Source organism: Halichoerus grypus, chromosome 7, assembly GCF_964656455.1.
Source record: "Halichoerus grypus chromosome 7, mHalGry1.hap1.1, whole genome shotgun sequence".
Taxonomy (NCBI): Eukaryota; Metazoa; Chordata; class Mammalia; order Carnivora; family Phocidae; genus Halichoerus; species Halichoerus grypus.
In genome coordinates this window covers 100,168,699-100,192,036 of record NC_135718.1, presented here as the reverse complement: position 1 = coordinate 100,192,036, position 23,338 = coordinate 100,168,699, and the positions used below count along the sequence as shown (strand labels likewise).

Sequence of the window (23,338 nt, the reverse complement as noted above, 5' to 3'; positions counted from 1 at the left end):
TACAGATTCAACACAACCATATCAAAAGTCCAATGATATTTTTTAAAGAAACATATGACATAATTAAATGAGTTAATAAAAATTCCTTCATTCTCTATTTTATGCATGAATATATAATGTGACATCATTTCCTAGGTAGAATTCATCAGTGATGCTGTGTCTGGAGTGTTCTTTGTGGGAAAAACTGCAATTAGGCATTTGATTTCTTTAAGACATATGTAAGTCAGACTGAGAAAGACAAATGCCATATGGCACTTATTTTACTTATCATAATACCCTCTAGGTTCATCCATGTTGTCACAAGTGGCAAGATCTCATTCTTTTTAATTCTTTTTAACAGCTGCATAATATTCCATAATATTCCATTATATATATACACACACACACACACACACAGAGCATTACCATTTTCTATTTCCTCTTGTCTCAGTTTTAGTAATAAGCATCTTTCAAGATATTTGTCCATTTGAAGTTGTTAAATTTATCAGTATAAAGTTATTCACAGTATTTCCTTATTATCATTTTTATGTATACCTGTAAAATCTCAGTGATGTCCTTTCATTTCATAAATCAATAATTTCTCTACATCTCTATCTATCTGTTGCTATCTCTCTGATCAGTTTGATCAATCCAGCAAAAACATAAAAAGTGAACAAAATATTTGGGCAGAGACTTCAAAAATGGTATATATATACAAATGGTAAATAAGAACATGGAAAGATGCTCATATCATTAATCACCATGGAAATGCAAATTAAATCAAATGAGATAGCCCTGCACACCTGTTAGGATAACTAAAGTAAACAAACAAACAAAAAACACTTGACAATACTAAGTGCTGGTGAGAATGTGGATCAATCTAAACTTCTACATTGTTAGTGGGAATGCATAATGGCACAGTCACTTTGGAAAACAGTTTGGCAGTTTCATAGAATTATTCATGTATTTACCATAAACTGAGCAATCCTATTCCTAGGTGTTTGTACAGGAGAAAAGAGAACTTTGGTTCACACAAAAACCTGTATGTAAGTATTTATAGTGCTTTTTGTAGTGTGGTACATTCATACATAGAATATTACCTAACAATAAAACAGGAATAAGTTACTGAAAAAAAAAAAGGAATACATTACTGAAACACAACATGGATGACTTTCAAATGTATTATCTAAGTGAAAGAAATCAGGCATAAAAAGCTACATCACGTATGATTATATTAAGACGACATTCTGGAAAAGGAAAAGTTAAAGGAACAGAAAACAGATCAGTATTTACCAGAGCATGGGGTTAGGGGAATTGGGTGATTCCTAAGGAACACAAAGGAATTTGAAGGGATGATGCGATCGCTTTATATTTTGATTGTGTAGTGGTTACACGACTTACGCACTAATCAAAACTCATAGAACTGCACACCAAAAAAAATGCATTTTCAGTTACACTGAAAAATGTTAAAAAGTTATCATACTGTATGTAATCTCATGCAATTTGCTCTTTCATTCAGTATAATGTTTTTAATATTCATCCATGTGGTTTGTGTTGTTCTAGTTCATAAACTTTCTCTGCTGCTTAATATTGTATAGTACAAGTAATTCAGATGTATTTATCCATTCTCCTGTGAAAATACTTTGGAGTTCTTTTTCAGTTTTTCTTTTTCTATTATTCACAATACTGCTCTGGTAAGTCTGGAACAAACCTTAATGCGCACATGGGCTTGAATTTTCTGAGGTATATATATAGAGGTAGAATTGCAGAGAGTTCGGGTCATGTGCCTGTCCAACTTTGCAAAATAATACAAGACAATTTATTCTCAAGGGTAGTCCCAATGCACTCACACCTGAAATGTTTACCAAGCAATTTCTAGGGCTTTACATTTTCACCAGCACTTGGTGTATTCAGACTTCTTAATTTTTGCATCCTGGCCAGTGTAAAATAGTATCTTTTTATGGTCTTAATTGGCAACTTCCTGGTTACTATTGAGGTTGAGCACTTTTCATGTTTTGTTTACTTTCTTGCTATTCCTATTTCCTCTTTTTCTTCTTTGTCCATCTCACTGGGTTTTCTGTCTTTTCCTTTTTGATTCATAGAGGATCTTTTTTTTTTTTTTTTTTAACATTTTATCCATTTATTCATGAAAGACACAGAGAGAGAGGCAAAGGGAGAAGCAGGCTCCCCACGGAGCAGGGAGCCCGATGCAGGACTCGATCCCAGGACCCTGGGATCATGACCTGAGCCAAAGGCAGACGCTTAACTGACAGCCACTCAGGCGCCCGATTTATAGGGGATCTTAAAATAATCTTAATTAAATCTTGTGGTTTAAATCTTGTTCCTAATGTGTATCTACCACCTCTGTGTTCATCGAGATTTCGGTCTGGACCTCTTGGAGAAGAGGCCCAAGTGGCTAGCCAGTTCATTGCAGACGTCATTGAAAATTCACAGATAATTCAGGAAGAAGACACGCATTTCTCCAGGAAAGCTTTCTTGGGTTCTATATTGTGATATCATTTGCCTTGACTATGATGGGAACATCTTGGATGCCTGTACATTTGCTTTGTTAGCAGCTTTAAAAAGAATGTACAGGGGAAATCTTGCCATTTGCAACAATGTGGGTGGAACTAGAGGGTTTTATGGTAAGTGAAATAAGTCAATCAGAGAAAGACAATAATAATATGATTTCACTGATATGTGAAATTTAGGAAACAAGGCAGAGGATCATAGGGGAAGAGAGGAAAAAAATGAAACAAGACAAAAGAGAGAGAGACAAACCATAAGAGAGACTCTTAATCATAGGAAAAAAACTGAGGGTTGCTGGAGGGGAGGGGTGTGGAAGGATGGGGTAACAGGGTGATGGACATTGGGGAGGGTATGTGTTGTAATGAGCACTGGGTATTATATAAAACTGATGAATCACAGACCTGTACCCCTGAAACAAATAATACGTTATATGTTAATTAATTGAATTTAAATAAAAAATTATTTTAAAAAATAAAAATAAAAAATGTACTTCTGCCAGAAGTTACTATAAATGAAGAAACTGGGTTAGCAGAAGTTAATTTAAAGAAGAAAAGCTATTTGAATATTAGAACTCATCAGTTTTTTTACTTCTTCGTGTCTTGTAACTGCTCAGTTCATATAGTCCTGAAGTTTAGCTCCAGTCTGCCCACTTCTACCTGGTTTTTATGTGATGGAAATAGGTGTATCATTTTTTTTTTATTTATCTTTTCACTTTCTTTGTGGTGTCTTATTGATAATCATAAGTTATTCATTTTAATGCAGTGAATTTATCAATATCTTATTTTTAGTGCTTTCTGTATCTTGTTTTAAAATGTGTCCTTAACTGGAGGTCAAAAAGATAATTTATATTGCTTCTGAATGTTTTTAAAGCTTTGTTTTTTACATTTAAGTGTTCATTGGATATGGAATTAGTTTCTGCATGTGGTATGAGGTAAGGATCCAATTTAATTTGTTACATATGCATAACCAATTGCCTCAAAATTATTCATTGACAATACATTTCTTTCCATAATGATCTGAAAATTCACTTGTGTCATATTTCAAGTTTACATATATGTGTAAGTCTGGTTCTCTTTTTTGTTCCATTGGTTCTATTCCTATGCCAATACTATACCTTGTAATTATTATTCTCATAATATATCTTGATATCCAGTTTGGAATAGTCTCCATTTTTCAGGATCATCTTTATTTAGTATTGGATGTGAGATCTGACAGCTTGGTTAGATTTAGATTAATTTTTGGCAAAAATCCTTACTGATTGATCTTTTGTGCTTTCTATTGCATATACCGTTAGGTACTGCTACTATTAATGATGCTATCTGCTTACTTGTTTATCATACTGACAGCCAGATGTCTCCATCGTAAAGTAACATTTTTTTCCCTTTGGAATTATCAGGTAATCTGTGGGGTGAAACTTTGCCACATTTCAAATCACTTTGTAATAAATCAATGAGGTGTAGGTGAATCCATTATTTATTGGGGCTTGCAAAATAGTAGCTGTCTATAATTATTGTTCTCTGTTACTAGCAGGCATTTTATGTACAGAAGAGATTTCCTCTATTAAGAGGAGGTAAATTATAGTTCTTTTCCCTGGATTAGGAATAACCTGGATCAAATGCTTAATTCTTTCCTTTAATTACTGATTTTTGGAGTAAGGATTTAAGGTAGTGGTTGCCTTCAATGAAAGTGAGGGTTTTTCTGTTTTTCTATCCATTGTTGCATAACATCATAGATCCTGGATTATGTGTTAAATCAACCACAGTATAATTCCCTTTTTAAAAGGATTTATTTATTTAATTGAGAGAGAGAGAGAGAGTGCACACAGTGGGGGAGGGGCAGAGGGAAAGAGAGAATCTCAAGCAGACTCCCCGCTGAGCAGAGAGTCCGACACAGGGCTTGAGCTCATGACCCTGAGGTCATGACCTGACCCAAAATCAAGAGTCAGATGCTTAACCAACTGAGCCACCTAAGTGCCCCAGTAATTATCCCTTTTGATATAAATTATCTCAAAATTGACCAGTGTCATTTGGACACAATCCCATAGTCATCGGGTATTTCTTTACTTTCAAGCATAAAATGCCCATGTTCATTTGTACTTTTCCTGTTACGGACTGACAGCTCCTCTAGTTCAGTCCCAGTTTCAGTTTATCTCCTTATTGTTCTAATGTTCAGCTATATCTTCCTTTATATACTTTGGGCATTTCCTCTAGATTTTTGTTGTTTTTCCAAGCTCAGGTATGCATTTTTTTTTCAGCTCTAAAGATTTATTTAGTGCCAGCTACGGGCCAGATGCTGTTCTAAGGGTACAGAGGATGACACAGCAAAATAATCTTTGATCTCAAGAAACTTACTTGGCAAGAATGCTTGTTATATTAGCTATGCATTTTAATGGATATTGTGATCTGGCAATTTTAGATACTGTGAAGGTCTTAAGGTAATCTAGCTATGAGTGATAATTTATAAAATTTCATATAGTTTTTTATTTTTTATTTTTTAATTTTTTAAAGATTTTATTTATTTGACAGAGAGAGAGACAGCGAGAGAGGGAACACAAGCAGGGGGAGTGGGGGAGGGAGAAGCAGGCTTCCCGCCGAGCAGGGAGCCCGATGCGGGGCTTGATCCCGGGACCCTGGGATCATGACCTGAGACGAAGACAATCACTTAACCAACTGAGCCACCCAGGCGCCCCCATATCATTTCTTAGAATGAATATTTGGAAAAAACAGAAAATAGGAGGTTCTGTTAGGAAAGAATTGCAGTATTCTAGGTATGAAGTGGTGAGATGAATAGAAGTGAGAATGGAGGAAAAAAGCTGGATTGCAGGAGTATCTTGAAGGAAGAAATGATAGAATTTTATAACAGTTTAGTAAGAGGGCATGACAGGGAGGAAGATGTTAAATTAGCTCCAAATATTTTTCCCTGGAAGACAGAGAATGACTACAACACTGACAGAAATAGTGTAGCTGATGTGAATGGGTAGACAGATAAAAATAATACCTCTTGGCAGGTATGGACTGTGTCTCTATATTTAACATCCCATGCACTGCACTGCATTTGAAAAAAACAATGAAAACAACTACAGAGACATGGCCCACGGTGACTGAAAATATAGAACTAAAAGGGAGTGAGTAAGGGACAAGATTACAGGTGAGGAAAGGGAGTAGAGGTGTTTTCTTTGTAATCCTAGGGCCTGGTTTGGTGTTTGGCACAAAGCTGACCCTCAATTAATATTTACTGAATAAATGAACGTAAGGCATTTGCATAGATGTGATAGTTGAGCCCATGGGCACAGAACGGAAAGCAGAGGATATTTACTTGCTAAGGTTCAAAACCAGCTCTTCTTTCCTGTGGCCTGCATTGCCAACAGTTGCCTGCCTCAGAGGAAACAATTCCAAAGGTACCTTGAGTTAGGGATAATTACTGTAGCAGTTGGCATTTCAGGAGCTAGTTTGTATCTATGTGTGAATAGACCTGGGGGGGGGGGCGGGGATGGGGTAGTGCATTCTAGAAGTGGAAGTCACAGATTTGCCCTGAATCAAAAGTGATATTAATTGTATTCATTTTGTATGAGGGTCAGACCATCTCCACAAATTAAGAGCTTCTCAGTGCAATCAGTGCAGTTCCTTTTCCGCCACGCCTCCAAACACAAATCTCACTTTACAGGTTATCAGCCGAGGGCTGAGCTGCTCTACAGCGTTCACTAATTAAAAGGTTAATGGATTCCCTTTCTCTTTTTTTAAACTAAGACCTGATATTCCAATTCGGCTGACTGGGATGACTCTTCCAATTTCCATCCTCAAGGGGGCGGTGATCAAGAAACCATTTCTTGACCACACATGCCGAAATCTGCCGCAAAAACCTTCACGCTCTGCTCCTGGGTGCGTCAGATTAATCCCAGGGCTCAGCACCTCACACTGAGCCTGCGCATACGGCGCGGCGGAGCGGGCGCATGCGCCTTAAGGCGGGGCTGGCGGGGGCGGCTCTGGGCGGGTCTGGGTCCCTCCAGTGTTTTGGGGCCTAGGCGCTGTGGGAGGAGCCGGCGGCCTCACCGTGGTAACCGCAGCGCCGCCGCCCCGCCTTGCAGGCCTCTGGACTGTCATCGCCTTTGGGTGTGGGGATACTTTGGCCACCGTCCCCGGAAACAGCTCCGCCGGTTTTCTCAGATACCCCCATCCTCCCCAAGCTGCCGTCGCCGCCGCCATGCAAGGGGAGGACGCCAGATACCTCAAAAGGTGACCACTCCCCAAGGCTCAGCCCTTCCTTCCTTCCCGGGCCCCGAAGATATTCTTAGAGGTCCTTGGGTTGGCTTTGAGATGTCACTGGGCAAAGCTAGAAGCTTAGAGGAGGGGTGGAAGACGGGGAGAAGTCACGGAAAGGAAAGGGGAAAGGTGCATTGGGAAAAGAGGACAGGGCCCTTCGGGGGGGCGAGGCTCCCCAGCCTCTTACCTGGCTCAGCGGGACCCTGACAGCATTGAAGATGGTTTCCTTGCTACGTACATCACATTGTTCACGGGAGAAGGGAGAAGGACCGAGTAAACCGCGTCTTCCTCCCTTCCAAGCCCCCCACTTGGACTCTCCATTTTTCCTTAGTAGAATAAATCCCTTGGGAGCCCGGGAATGAAGTCTTCTGGTGCCTCTGCTGTCTGTCTCCTGTTTGGGGTTCACTGCCATGGGATTTTTGAAACGATGAAGAGAGAAGTGGCTTTTAATTAATGGGAGGCTGGGCTGAGATGGTTCCTTCCAGCGTATTTCTGCTCTCCTCAACTATTTCATCCATTTAACTGCCATGTATACAGTATAATTTTTGTAGGAGGTTTGTAATTATCAAGAGGTCCAGGAGGTTGTCGTGGAACGGGCCATAATATATTTAGCTTAAAAATATTTGTAGTACCGATTACTCTTTAAAGAAAATCGTATCTGTTGGGATTATTTATTTGACTCCTGTCAAATATAAGATCATCCCTGATGAAAAGGATACCTGTCACTGGACCAAGAGTTAGCAGTGATCCAATAGAAAACAGTCTTAATTAGGACTCTCCATTTTTAGTTAAGTCACTGTTACTGATAGGTTAAAGTACACAGGGAGAGTCATATATATTTTTTTGGACACAGTTTCCTTATTTAAATATGGGGCAAATATTACTTTATGAGAGATATGCCGAAAATACTGAAAATACTTTTAAAAGATAAAACATGCATGTAATGTGGTGGCATTATTTCAAGTCGTAATATACTTTTACTGAATATGTTCATCCTGGCTTGACACAGCCTTAATCATCACAGAAAGATCTTCTAACCTTTAATTGATTCTTAAAAGGGATTCAAACGATTTTAAGATCAGTCAGTCAACTAACTGCACTGTCTTTGCAGGTCTGAGGCGTTTATTGCCTGCCTTTCTCATTGTATATGAATATATCTGAAACTGTCAGCCAGGTTTTATCAGTAAAATTTTTATAGCGATGTGTAGTCATGACTAGTATATAGTATTTGTTTCCTCACCGAATTTTGCTTACATTGATATTTTAAAGCATCTTGATTGAAAATTTTATGACAGGGGACACCTGGGTGGCTCAGTCCGTTAGGCGGCTGCCTTCGGCTCAGGTCATGATCCCAGGTCCTGGGATCGAGTCCTGCATCGAGCCTGCTTCTCCCTCTGCCTGCCATTCCCCCTGCTTGTGCTCTTGCTCACTCTCTCTCGCCTGCACTCTCTCCCTCTAGCAAGTAAATAAATAAAATCTTTTTTTAAAAAATTTTACGACAGAAGAAAATAAAAAATTATTTCTCTTTCAACTTTAGATTCCAGATTATTCTAGACAAAGAGCCACTATTATACCATCAGCTTATTTTCGTGTAATATGGGTGTGCCAAAAGATAGTTTTTATTAGGATTCCTCTACCTGTATGGACCCTTAGGCATAATTCTCAACCTATTGCTTATTTTTAAAGCCATGTTATCTAGAGTTAAAAATAAAACCAAACAAGTCACTGTGATGTTTGAAGTAAAGGTCAGAATTTGGAAAGATTGAAACATGCTATCTTCAGTTTTATCTAATTTGACAATATAAATAACAAAAAGTTTGCATTGCTTATTGCTGACATATAATCATACAGGCCTGATGGATTATGATGTCTGGCAGAACCTTCCATTTTAATTATTGGTTCTTAGATAATGATTACATATATTCCTTTTGTAAATTTTTTAGATTTCATTTTCAAAAGGACGGTAACATGTTTTCAATCTAATAGATTCACTCTAATTTTAATTAGCTGATTTCAGTGGTTTCATTGTAGTTATCACTGAGGAATCTCTAATCTCTTTATGTTTAAATGTGTAGTAGATTATAGAATCAAATCCAGTTTCATTTTTTGTTCTGCTACCAGTTTTGATTCAGTAGCGCTTAATGAATACTTACAAAATACCTAGTATATGCCTACCATTGTTCTGGTCACTGGGGAAATGATTAAATGGACATAGTTCATGTCCTCAATCAGATATACACAAACATAGACAATTATTTGTGATTTTGGGTTTTTTAGCCTCCTCTTAAAACTCTCCAATGGCTTTCCATTGCTTTTAGAGTTAGAGCACCTACCTTTTCAGCTTTCTCTCTCTTTGCTTCCCTCCCACCCCCAATAGTTTTCATACCTGAGCCTTACAGAATAACTTCTTTTAGATCTCTGTGTTTCAGTGTTAGGTTCCAAATGCCCTTCTCATTGTCTGGAACTTGCCCTGTTATTAACCTAGCTAACTCCTCATTTTTCCTATTTTTGCTTAAATGTCACTTTTTCCAAAAAGTGTTTCCTGAGCTGCTATTTTCTCATCCCACAATCCACAATCCAGGTCAGATATACCTGCTAGGTTCTCATGATACCAAATACCTTGTCTTTACCCACTCTTACTAGTATATTGTTATTGTTTGTGTTTCCTTCCGGTCTATAAAATCCAAAAGGCTAAGGAGCTATATATCTTACTTCTCATTGTATCCTCAGCACACAGCACAGTGCTTGGAACATAAGTACTCACTACATAGTTATTAAATGAAGTGAAAATAAGGCTACAAAGAAAAATGGGCCAAATCATACAGGAATTAGGAGCCATAGTAAAAAGTTGAGAATTGTTAAAGCAGTGGGGAACCATTGAAGGATTTTAAGAGTAAATGGCATTCATTCATTCATTCATTCAATAGTTATTTGAAATTCTATCATGTAAAAGTCACTCAGCTGAGTGATTAAAAGTATTGGATGAATGATACATACTTTCTCTGCTTTATGGTGCTTGTAATGTAGCAAGGAATACAGACTTTAAATAATATATAATCAGAAGTAATTACTGTATTTATGATAAGTGCTATAAATATATGATAAGCAAAATCAATATATGTCCTTTGTGTAAAGCTTTTTTTTTGTATACTATATAATGTTTTCAACATCCATCTATGTTTTAGCATTCATTAGTACTTCATTCCATTTAATAGCTGAATAATAATTGATTGTGTGGATATAGCACATTTTGATTATCCATTCATCTATTGATGGACATTTAGAGTGTTTCTATCTATTTGCTACTGCGAGTAAAGCTGCTTTGAACGTTCCTGTACTAGTTTTTGTTTCAATACCTTTTTTCATTCTCTGGTATATCCCTAGTTGTTGCAGGGTATTGTACTCATTCTATATTTATCTTATTGAGGAACCAGCAAACTGTTTTTCACAGTGACAGCACCATGTTACGTTCCCCCCAGCAGTGTATGAGAGCTCCAATTTTTCGAATCACCAACAGTTGTTATTTATTTTTTTAAATTATGGCCATTCAGTGGGTGTGAAGTAGTATCTTATTGTGGTTTTGATACGCATTTCTCTAGTTACTAGTGACATTGAGCAATTTTTCATATGCTTCTTGGCCTTTGTCTATCTTCTTCGGAGAAAAGAGTTCTTTATATGTTCTAGATACTAGACTCTTATCAGAAAAATGGTTTGCAAATATTTTGTCCCATTCCGTGGTTGTTTTTTTTCATTCTCTTCATAGTATCCTTCCTTACGCAAAAGTTTTAAATCTTGATGAAGTCCAATTTAATTTTTTCTTTAGTTGTTTTTGATACCATTATTTAAGAAACCATTGGCCAAATAGTTAATTTCTGCTTTTGTTTCCCTTGCCTCAGGAGACCTATCTAGAAAGATGTTGCTAAAGCTGATGTCAGAGAAATTATTGGATATCCACACATAAAGGAATGAAATTGGACCTTTACTTTATACCACATAATTAACTCTAGGATTCTTAGGGTTTCATATCTCACATTTAGGTCCTTAATCTACTTTGAGTTTATTTTTGTGTATAGTGTAAGAGAGTGGTCCAGTTTCATTCTTTTGCATGTAGCAAAATAAAAAGCTTCTGCACAGCAAAGGAAACAATCAACAAAACTAAAAGACAATCTACTGAATCAGAGAACATATTTGCAAACAACATATCTGAAAAAGGGTTATATCCAAAATATATAAAGAACTTATACAACTCAATACCAAAAAAACAAGTATTCAAATTAAAAAACGGACAGAAGACATGAACAGACATTCTCCAAAGAAGATATACAGGTGGCCAAAAGACACATGAAAAGATGCTCAACATCACTCATCATCAGGGAAATGCAAATCAAAATTACAATGAGATATCACTTCACACCTGTCAGAATGGCTAAAATCAAAATCATAAGAAACAAGTGTTAGCCAGGATGTGGAGAAGAAGGAATGAATCTTCATGCATTGTTGTTGAGAATGCAAACTGGTGCAGTCACTGTGGAAGACTGTGGAGGTTCCTCAAAAAGTTAAAAATAGAACTACCCTATGATCTAGTAATTGCACTACTAGGTATTGATCAAAAAAATACAGAAACACTAATTCAAAGGGATAGATAACCCTATGTTTATTGCAGCATTATTTAGAATAACCAAATTATGGAAGCAGTTCCAGTGTCCATCGACAGCTGAATGAATAAAGGAGAGGTGGTGTATATATATATACATACACAATGAAATATTATTCACCCACCAAAAAGAATGAAATCTTGCCATTTGCAACAACATGGATGGATCTGGAGAGAGTCCCTCTCTCTCTTCACTTATGCTAAGTGAAGTAAGTCAGTCAGAGAAAGACAAATACCATATGATTTCTGTCATATGTGGAATTTAAGAAACAAACGAATAGAAAAAAGAGAGACAAACTGAGAAACAAACACTTAAATATAGAGAACAAATTGATGGTTACCAGAGGAGAGGTGGGTGAGGGAATGGGTGGAATAGCTGATGGGGATTAAAGAGTACACTTATGATGAGCACTGGGTGATGTATAGAATTGTTGAATCATTATATTGTATACCTGAAGCTAATATAACACTGTATATTAACTATGCAGATATTAAAATTTAAAAATTAATAAAAAAAAAAGAAACCATTGTCACATCCAAAGCCATGAAGATTTGCCTCTATGTTTTCTAAGAGTTTTATCATTTTAGCTCTAAAATTTGTTTTTGATCCATCTTGAGTTAATTATGTGGTATAAAGTAAGGGTCCAATTTCATTCTTTTGCGTGTGGATATCTGGTTGTCATGGCACCATCTGTTAAAGGGATCAATCTTTCCTCAGTGAAAGATCTTGCTACCTTTGTTGAAAATCAATTGATGGTAGATGTAAGGGCTTACTTCTGGACTCAATTCTATTCCATTGATCTATATGTCTATTTTTATGCTAGTACTTCACTGTTTTGATTACTGTAACTTTGTAGTATATTTTGAAATTGGAAAGTGTGTCTTCCAACTTTGTTCTTTCTCAAGATTGTTTTGGCTACTGAGGGTCCCTTGTGTTTCCATATGAATTTTAGGATCCCTTTTCCATTTCTGTAAAAGAGGCCTTTGGGATTTTGATAGGGATTGTATTGAATCTGTAGATCACTCTGGGAAATATTGCCATCTTAACACTATTAAGTCATCCAATCTATGAACAAGGGGTGTCTGCCCATTTATTTAATCCTTATCAATTTCTTCAACAACATTTTGTAGTTTTCACTGTATAAGTGCTGCACCTCTCTGCTTAAATTTATTAGTATTTTTATTCTTTTTTTAAAAAAATTCATTAATTTGAGAGAGAGAGAGAGCGCGCGCGCACACGAGTGGGAGGGTCAGCGGGAGAAGGAGAGAGAATCTCACTGGACGTGGGGCTCCATCTCCAGACCATGAGATCACAACCTGAGCCAAAACCGAGAGTTGGATGCTTAACCAACTGTGCCACTCAGGCGCCCCTTAGTATTTTATTCTTTTTGATTGTAAGTGGAATTGTTTTCTTAACTTCCTTTTGGGAATTTTCATTATTAGTATATAGAAATACAACTGATTTTCTGTGTGCTGATAGTGTATTCTGTAACTGCTGAATTTATTAGCTTTAACAGTTCTCAACATATGAGATCATATCATCTGCAGATAGAGATAGTATTCTTCTTTTCCAATAGGGATGCTTTTATTTTTTTTCCATACCTCAGTGCTCTGGCTTGAACTTCCAGTACTATGTTGACTAGAAGTGGGTAAAAGTGGGCATACTTGTCTTATTCCTATTCTTAAGAGAAAGCTTTTATTCTTTTACCATTGAGTATAATATTAGCTGTAGGTTTTTCATATATGCCTTTTATCATATTGAATTTGAATGTCATTTGAATTTCCTTGTATTCCTAATTTATTAAATGTTTTTATTTGAAAGGGTGTTAGGTTTTGTCAAATCCTTTTTCTGCATCAAATGGAATAATCATGTACATTTTTCTGTGTTAATGTGGTGTGTTACATTGATTGATTATCATATGTATAACTTCCTTGCATTCCTAGGATAGAACCGACTTGGTCATTGCTTGTAATCCTTTTAATATACTGCCGGATACTGTTTGCTAGTATTTTGAGGACTTTTGCATCTATATTCATAAAAGATAGAACTATCCCTTTATAAAGGGTATTTATAAAAGAGAGTCTATTTTTGTGTGTCTTTGTCTCACTTTGGTATCAGAGTAATGTTGACCTCATAGAATGAATTAGGAAGTATTCCTTCCTTATCTAGTTTTTGGAGGAGTTTGAGAAGGATTGATGTTAATTTTTCCTTGCATATTTGGTAGAACTCAACAATGAAGCCATCTGATCCTGGACTTTTCTTTTTTGGGAAGTTTTTGACCACTGATTCAATCTCATTACTTATATAGATCTATTCAGAATTTCTGTTTCTTTTGAAATTATGAGTTAATCATGTAGTTTGTGTATTTCTAGGAATTTGTCCATTTCATCTAGGTTATCTAGTTGTTGGCTTCCAATTGTTTATAGTATTCTTTTTATCTGTGTAGGTCAGTAGTAGTGTCCCACTTAAATTTCTAATTCTAGTAATTTGAGTCTTCTCTCTTTTTTCTTAATTTAACTAGAGGTTTGCCAATTTTGGGGTTTTTCAAGCAACTTTGGATTTTATTTTCTCTTTTGCTTATCCTCTGTTTTTTTTTAAGATTTATTTTAGAAGGAGAGGGAGACAGCACAAGGGGAGAAGCAATGGGAGAGGATGAGAGGGAATTTTAGGCAGGCTCCTGACATGGGGCTTCATCTCACGACCCTGAAATTAGGACCTGAGCCAAAACCAAGAGTTGGATGCTTAAATGACTGAGCCATCCAGGCACCCCTCTAGTCTCTATTTCTTTTATCTTTATTATTTCCTACCTTCTACAAGCTTGGGATTTAGTTAATTCTTTTTCTGGTTCCTGAAGGTGTAAAATCAGGTAATTGATTTGAAATGTTTATTGAACTATAATTGACATATTAGTTTCAGGTGCATATCTAATGATTTGTATGTATTCATATATATTGTGAAATGATCACCACAGTAAGTCTAGTTAACATCCATTACTGTAATGTTTTTTCTTGTGATGAAAACTTTTAAGATTTAGTCTCTTAGCAATTTCCAAGTATACAGTACAACATTATTAACTGTAGTCACAATGCTGTACATTATATCCCCAGGACTTACTTATTTTATAACTGGAAATTTGTACCTTTTGACTACCTTCACCTGTTTTGCCCACCTGCCACTCCCTACCTTTGGCAACTACCAATCTATTCTGTGTATCTGTGAGTTTGAGTTTGTTTTGTTCTTAGATTCCACATAAAAGTGAGATCATACAGAATTTCTCTCTCTCTCTCTCTGACTTATTTCACATAGCATAATGCCCTCAAGGTCCATCCATGTTGTCACAAATGGCAATATTTCGCACATATACACATACATACACCTCATTTTCTTTATCCACTTATCCATTGATGGACACTTAGGTTGCCTCTGTGTATTGGCTATTGTAAATAATGCTGCAGTGAACACGGGGGTGTGTATATCTCTTTGACTTAGTGTTGTTTCCTTCGGATAAATACTCAGAAGTGGATTTGCTGGATCATATGGTAGTTCTATGTTCAATTTCTTGAGAAGACTCTATATGGTTTTCCATAGTGGCTGCATTGATTTAAATTCCCACCGACAGTGTACAAGGGTTCCTTTTTCTCCACATCCTTACCAACACTTGCTGTTTCTTGTCTTTTTGATAATAGCCATTCTAACAGGTCTGAGGTGATATCTCATGTGGTTTCGATTTGCATTTCACTGATGACTAGAGATTTTGAGCATCTAGAAATTTTGAGCATTTTTTCATGTACCTTTTGGCCATCTGTATGTCTTCTTTGGAAAAATGCCTATTCAGATCCTCTACTGATTTTTTTAATCAGATTGGATATTTGATTTTTTTTTTTTTTTTTTTTTGCTGTTGAACTCTGTGAGGTCTTTATATACTTTGGATATTAACCCATTATCAGATATATTATTGGCAAATATATCCTCACATTTAATATGTCACCTTTTCATTTTTGTTTCTTTTATTGGGCAGAAGATTTTTAGTTTGATTTAGGCTCATTTATTTTTGTTTTTGTTGCCTTTGCTTTTGGTATCAAATAAAAAAAAGAATTGCCAAGACCTATGGCAAGAAGCTTACTGCCTATATTTTCTTCTATGAGTTTTATGGTTTTAGGTCTTAGGTTCAACCCTTTAATCCATTTTGAATTAATTTTTGTATATGGTGTAAGATAATGGTCCAGTTTCATTCTTTTGCATATAGCTGTCCAATTTTCCAAACACCATTTATTGAAGAGACTATCCTTTCTCTGTTTGTATATTCTTGGTTCCTTTGCTGTAAATTAATTGGCCGTGTATGTGTGGGTTTATTTCTGGGCTCTGTATTCTGTTGATATATATGTCTGTTTTTATGCAAATACCATACTGTTTTGATTACTGTAACTTTGTAGTATAGTTTGAAACCAGAAAATGTGGGGCACCTGGGTGACTCAGTCTGTTAAGCATCTGCCTTAGGCTCAGGTCATAATCCCAGGACCCTGAGATCAAGCCCCATATCAGGCTGTCTGCTCAGCTGGGAGTCTGCTGCTTCCTCTGCCTCTGCCATTTCCCCTACTTGTATTCTCTCTCTCTCTGTGTCAAATAAATAGATAAAATTAAAAAAAAAAAAAAAAAAGAAAGAAACAGGAAATGTGATGCCTCTAGCTTTGTTGTTCTTTCTCAAAATTGCTTTGGTTATTCAGGGTCTTTTGTGGTTCCATACACATTTTAGGATTGTTTGTTCAATTTCTGTGAAAAATGCCATTGGGATTTTGATCAGGATTGTGTTGGAATCTAAGATCAGGATCATAGATTTCTTTGGGTGATTTCTAGATTACTGACGTTTTATCAATATTCTTCCAGTCCATAAGCACAGAGTATCTTTTCATTATTTGTATTGTGTTCAGTTTCTTTCATCAGTATTTTACAGTTTTCAGTGTATAGGTCTTTTACCTTCTTGGTTAAACTTATTTCTAGTTGTGTTATTCTTTTTGATGTAATTGTAAATGGGATTATTTTCTTAATTGCTCTTAAGAGGTTCATCATTAATGTATGGAAATGCAACTGAAATTTAATATCGGTTTTTGTAACCTGCAACTTTCTTGAATTTATTAGTTTTGTTTTGTTTTTTTTGTTTTTTTTTTGACAGATTTTAAAGTCATTGTATATTCTTTTAAATTTTAGAGGTACACATTAACTTTCCCTTAGCACCTGTAAAACAAAAATTACAGCACTAACACAGCCTGAACAAATAACAGCTTTTAACAATGTATTTTATTTTCCTTTTTAAATTAAGTTCATTTAAATTTTAAAATGCAACCCCAGGCTGATATAAAGAAGACTGGTAACCTGGCTGGAGGAAATTTTACGCCAAAGAGTAGATCTTTTAGGCAGAAAGAGGAGATACAGAGGTAATGAAGTGATTTTTAAAAGGAAGTGATAGGAAAGGAAGGAGCAAAGAAATGTAGCAACATATCTGGAACTAGAATTACTGCTGTAGGCTGCAAAACCTCAATTAAGCCAAATATGTAATAGTTTTTTGTGGAGTCTTTAGAATTTTCTCTATAATAATATGTCATCTGCAAATAGTGACAGTTTTACTTCTTGCTTTCTGATTTGGATGCCTGTTATTTCTTTTTCTTGACAAATTACTCTGGCTTGGCTTCTAGCACTATGTTGAATAGAAGTGGTGAGAATGGGCATCCTTGCCTTGTTCCTGATCTTTGAGGAAAAGCTTTTAGCTTTTCACTGTTGAGTATGATATTAACTGTGTGTTTATCATATACAGCCTTTATTATGTTGTGGTACATTCCCTGTATATTCATTTTGGTGACAGTTTTTATCGTAAATGGGTGCTGAATGTTGTCAAATGTTTTCTGCATTTATTGGAGATAATCATATGACTTTTACACTTCATTCTGTTAATGTAGTATATCTTATTGATTGATTTGCATTTATTGAACCATCCTTACATCCCTCAAATAAATCTCACTTGATCATGATGTATGATGCTTTTAATGTAAACTTGAATTTTGTTTGCTAGTATTTTGTTGAAGATTTTTGCATTTATGTTCCTTAGAGGTATTAGCCTATAATTTTCTTGTGGTGTCTTTGTCTGGTTTTGGTGTCAAGGTAATGCTGGCATCATAAAATGAGTTTGTAAGTATTCCCTCCTGTTCTATTTTTTGGAAGAGTTTGAGAATGATTGGTATTAATTCTTTGAATGTTTGGTAGCATTAACCAGTGAAGCTGTTTGGTCTGGACTTTTGTTTGTTGGGACATTTTTGATTACTGCTTCAATCCCTTACTAGTAATTGGTCTGTTCAAAGTTTCTGTTTCTTTATGATTCAGTCTTGGTAGGTTGAATGTTTTTTAGGATTTTGCCCACTTCTTCTATGTTGTTAAATTTTAACGTGTCTTTTTTTTTTTTTTTTTTTAATTTTATTTATTTATTTGAGAGAGAGAATGAGATACAGAGAGCATGAGAGGGGGGAGGGTCAGAGGGAGAAGCAGACTCCCTGCTGAGCAGGGAGCCCGATGTGGGACTCGATCCCGGGACTCCGGGATCATGACCTGAGCCGAAGGCAGTCGCTTAACCAACTGAGCCACCCAGGCGCCCCTTAACGTGTCTTTTAAAACCAGTGTTTCCCTACTGATTTTCTGTCTGGATGATCTATCCATTTATGAAAGTGGGGTATTAAAGTTCCTTACTACTATTGTATTGCTGTTTATTTCTCCCTTTAGGTCTGCTAATATTTTCTTTATATATTTAGATGATCCTATGTTGGGTGCCTAAATATTTACAGATTTTATATCCTCTTGTTGGATTGACCCCATTATTATTATGTAATAACCTTTTTCTCTTATTATAATCTTTTTTTAAAAGATTTTTTATTTATTTGAGAGAGAGAGTGAGAGAGAGAGTGAGAGAGAGAGCAAGCACTAGTGGGGGGGGCAGAGGGAGAGGGAGAAGCCGACTCCCCGCTCAGCAGGGAGCCTGATGTGGGGCTCGATCCCAGGACCCTGTGATCATGACCTGAGCCGAAGGCAGACACTTAACCCACTGAGCCACCCAGGTGCCCCTTCATTCTTTTTTCCTTTTTGCGTCTCTGATTAGGTGAGTTCCACTGCTTTGTTTTTGAATTCACTGATCTTTTCTTCTGCTTCACCTAGTCTGCTGTTGAACCCCCCTCTATTGTATTTTTCAGTTCAGTTATTTTTATTCTTCAGCTCTGTGACTTCTTTTTGGTACTTTCTTATATTTCCTGTCTCTGTTGAAATTCTCACTTTTTTCATCCATTCTTCTGAGCTCAGTAAACATCATGATGACCATTACTTTGAATTCTTTATCAGGTAAAGCGAGCATTTATCTCCACTTTATAAGGTCTTTTTTTATGGTCTTGTTCCTTTGTTTGGAACATATTCCTCTGTTTCTTCATTTTTCTTTGAATCTCTGTGCCTCATGTAGGAGATGAATCTTGTCGTTTAACCCTGTCCTAAATCCTGATTGTCTCTCAAATCTTTGTGATTATACAAGCAGCCTACTTTATTTCTAGTGACTCTCAGTAGTTTAGGGTATGCCAAGACCTGTCAGTGTCCTAAAGGGGAGGATTCAGTCGGCATGTAGATTCAGGCTGATTGAAAGCTGGTCAGGCAACACCTTTTAAAGTATGCCAATACACCTCTTTCAGGGGGAAGACTGGGAGATGGGTGTTTCTACTCCCTCTGTGCTGATACCTAGAGCGATAAGCCAGTTAAGAACTGTTTCTTTGCTGACATCCCTTTGAACTCATGAACACGAGCCCTGCTGGCCACCAGAACCAGGCAACCACGGGGTATCCCCTGGGTGGTAGCCACAAAAACCAGAGCACCAGACAAGTATACAAGCTCCTCTCCAGGAGATACCGGCACTCCGGAGCATAGCAGAAGGAGAATGTGAAGATAGCAGCTGCCCTCCCAGGTCCCTGATGAGGATTGCAACCAGCCTTCAGCTGTGTGTTTATTTAGAAGCCTGTCCTTCAGGCCACAGCTCTGAAGATAAGCTAATAGACCTCTTTCACAGATAGATTGGGTACCTCAATCTTCTGCCTCTCTGCTGTGCCCTGGGGGTGGTAGTGAGTTAAGAACTCTTTCTCCATTTGTTACAGTGCTGTGGGACCTGGATGTGTAAGCCCTGATGACCATCAGAGCCAAGTGATCTAGAGGTGACCCCTAGGTGGCATCTGCAGAAATCAGGGCACCAATCAATGGTACATGTTCTTTTCTGAGAGATACTGGTTAGCTGGAGCAAAGCAGAGGGAGAATGCAAAGATGGTACCCACTGGCCTCTGTCTTTGGAAAGTATTTCATTAGGCCCATACATGTATATTAAATTAGATGCCTGCTCCACAGGTTGACTTTTTAAGATAAGCAAATAAGTCTGTTTCACAGAAATTCTGGGCACTTGTCATCTGCCTCTGCACTGGGCTTTGGAGTGTGAGTCCATACACATAAGCCCTTTACGAACTGTTTCTCTGTTCACTATAGCCTTATGAGTCTCATGGACACAAGCTCTGTTGGCTTTCAATGCTAGATTTATTAGGGCTCATCTCCCAGGTGCAGGTCTTAAAATTTGAGGTGTTAGGTGTGGGGTTCAAACCCTTTGCTCCTCAGGCTGAAGCTCAGGTTTGTGAGTTCCCTCCTGATTGTGGGTCACTGTGGCAGGGATGGGATTTGTGGTGAGATTGTATCTCAGCTTCTCCTTCCCACTTCAGTGTGGATTTTTTTTTCATTCACTTAAAGTGTAGGAGTCACGCAGCTAATTTTTAGGGTTTTTTCCCCAGAGGAAAGTTTTTCCTATGTAGCTACAGATTTGATGTGTCTGTGGGAGGATTTTGAGTTCAGAATCCTCCTATGCTACCACCTTGAATGGAAACTTGTAATAAATCCTTTTGACAGCAATACTTTTTTTAAAAAAAGCACCTGTTTAATGAAAGATTAATGAATTTTTGTTTTTCTAGAAAATTGATCAATGTGTAATGTAATGTGAGCATTTTTTCTTTTAAGGATCATAATGATATCATCAACCGCATAAAGTCTGGAAACATCAGGATGTACTTAAGAAATTATTAATTAAGAACATTGTACCCCAGGATGACAATTACCACATGGAGTTATAGAAGGTGTATTTTATATCATTCTGTGAAGCATAGACTTCACATTGACATAAAAAATTATTTTTCTAAATTAATTTAGCATATTTTAGGTTCTAGTTTTTTTATGCATATAAAAAAATAAAGCAGAGCTGTTATTGAGAAGGCTCCATTAGTTGAAAAAATTTACAGTTAAAAGACAGCCATTTTGATATGTCATAAGATGCTCCAAATAGATAATCAGTTAATTCTAATAATCGGTTATAATTTTTTTTAATCTAATACATGGGTTCCAGGTAAAGCATTTGGAAGCTCATTCTCTTGATATTTAAACATTTGACGTCATTATGAATTCCATGTTAAATACAGTTTGAAAGTTCAGCATTTAAGGTAAAATTATTCATTTTGTGGTGATAATTCAAATATATATTTGGTGAGGCACATTGTTATGGTAAAATTTTCACACTAAATCAACCATCGACAGCAGATATGTACTTATTATAGGTTGCATTCAGACATAATTCATAATAGTATCCAAATTAGCGAGACTATTTTACCAACTAAAATAGAATTTGAAGCCTTGGTTGTCAATGTTGAAATATTTGTATCATACATAGAGTAACTGAATTACAAAATGTTTTGAGCCTTTATAGAAGTACTTTGTAAATCAGCAAAGTATGGTTTTGAATGTTTTGTAAATGAATCCTGTAAATTTTGTTCAACATCAGTTAGAAATAATTAAGGTGTTCAACAAATGGAGACTCTGGAATGTATGAATTTCTAAAGGCAAAGCATTGTCTTATAAAGTGACTACATAGTAAATTTTAAATATATGTTACTATATAGTATAATATGACCTTAGTTGTAATATATGTATTTTGTATATTCAGTCACAGTGCCAGGGAGAATGGGAGGGGTTTATCCATCCATAATTTCCATCAGCCCCCACGTTGATATAAACAATAACTTGTGTTACTCTTACGTAAAGTGCTATTCAATGTAGTTTCAGCCCTACCAGATTGCTACCCTTACGCCTCTCCTATAAAGAAATTCTAGGGCGCCTGGGTGGCTCAGTTGGTTAAGCGGCTGCCTTCGGCTGAGGTCGTGATCCTGGAGTCCCGGGATCGAGTCCCGCATCGGGCTCCCTGCTCAGCAGGGAGTCTGCTTCTCCCTCTGACCCTCCTCCCTCTCATGCTCTCTGTCTCTCATTCTCTCTCTGGCAAATAAATAAAATCTTAAAAAAAAAAAAGAAATTCTAGAGCTGCCACTCTATTATTTATATGTGGATAGAAAAATATCTGAATGTATATGTGCTAAATTTATAACAGCTGGTTTCTTCTAGGTTTTTGAGTTTATTTCTTTTTGTAAATTCTGTGTAATACTTTTCCTATAAAAACATAATCTGCTTTAGTGATAAAGAAAATTTAAAAAATTTGACGAACTTACTACTGTCTTAAAACACACAGGCACATAAAAGCAAACAAAAACTAGAAAGGAGTGGTGAGATTCTTTGATCTATTTGATTTCTTTGAGAAAGGCAAGATATCAGACCAGAAGACAACAGTTAAGCTTTTATCTCACTTCTTAATATGCGGAAGACCTACTGTGAAAGTGGTGGTTGGAGATTCCTCTTAGGATCTGCACTTATATTTTATCCTTCTGGTTCTTTTCATTGAATTGGATACAGCAGTTACCCCCTTCTGTATAGGAAATTCAAGAGTGGGATTGCTCTTCATCTCATCAGGAAGCAAATAGCTAGTTTACTTTACAATTAAGATAGTTTGTGTTGTGCTTGCTATATAGTACATCTTTTTATTTTTTTTTAAGCTCTTCTTAGTTCTTTTGAGTCCCGTGATTTCTTTAGCTTTTCATTGCTACCCTCAACTTATATCCATTTATCTTACCTTTGGATTCTGTAACATACTGTTTAGTATATGTGTGTTTATCTTATTTCCTAATTGTTTTTACTGGCCTGCCTGGTTTCTAGTTGCTTTCATTCCTTACAAGCTCTGTTCTGTATATCTTACTGTCAGTTTAGTTGCTGACCTACCTACACTCTAGCATTGTTGTATTTGATTTCCTGCCCTGTCTCTGTACTTGACTCTTAGTCATGACCCATACAGATTCCATGTTATGTTTTTTGTTTTCATAAAGAATTCTGATGAAAAGATCATTTTAAAGATTACATTGAAATATGAATAATAAGCCATTTATTTCTTTTTTTTTAGTCACTTTAGTGAGGCAACTAGAAATTTTTTTTTATTTTATTATGTTATGATAATCACCATATATTACATCATTAGTTTTTGATGTAGTGTTCCATGATTCATTGTTTGCGTATAACACTCAGTACACCATTCAGTACATGCCTCTTTAATACCCATCGCCCCACCTCCCTCCCCCCTAGAACCCTCAGTTTGTTTCTCAGAGTCCATAGTCTATCATGGTTCATCTCCCCCACCGATTCCCCCCCTTCATTTCTCCCTTCTTACTATCTTCTTTTTCTTTTTTTAACATATAATGTATTATTTGTTTCAGAGGTACAGGTCTGTGATTCAACAGTCTTACACAATTCACAGTGCTCACCATAGCACATACCCTCCCCAATGTCTATCACCCAGCCACCCCATCCCTCCCACCCCCCAGCACTCCAGCAACCCTCAGTTTGTTTCCTGAGATTAAGAATTCCTCATATCAGTGAGGTCATGTGATACATGTCTTTCTCTGATTGACTTATTTCACCCAGCATAATACCTTCCAGTTC

The 23,338-nt window shown here is 36.6% G+C and overlaps 1 protein-coding gene across 2 annotated transcripts in view; it reads left to right on the top strand.

The window, feature by feature from the left end:
- Positions 1-6,468: 6,468 nt before the first annotated feature.
- KIFAP3 (kinesin associated protein 3) overlaps positions 6,469-23,338 on the top strand; it is a 184,772-nt gene continuing 167,902 nt past the window's right edge. For both annotated transcript variants that reach the window (XM_036097963.2, XM_078077942.1), the window contains exon 1: positions 6,469-6,740. In XM_036097963.2, coding sequence (XP_035953856.2) covers positions 6,709-6,740 — 32 coding nt within the window. In that variant the 5' untranslated portion in view covers positions 6,469-6,708. The remainder of the gene's footprint in view (positions 6,741-23,338) is intronic.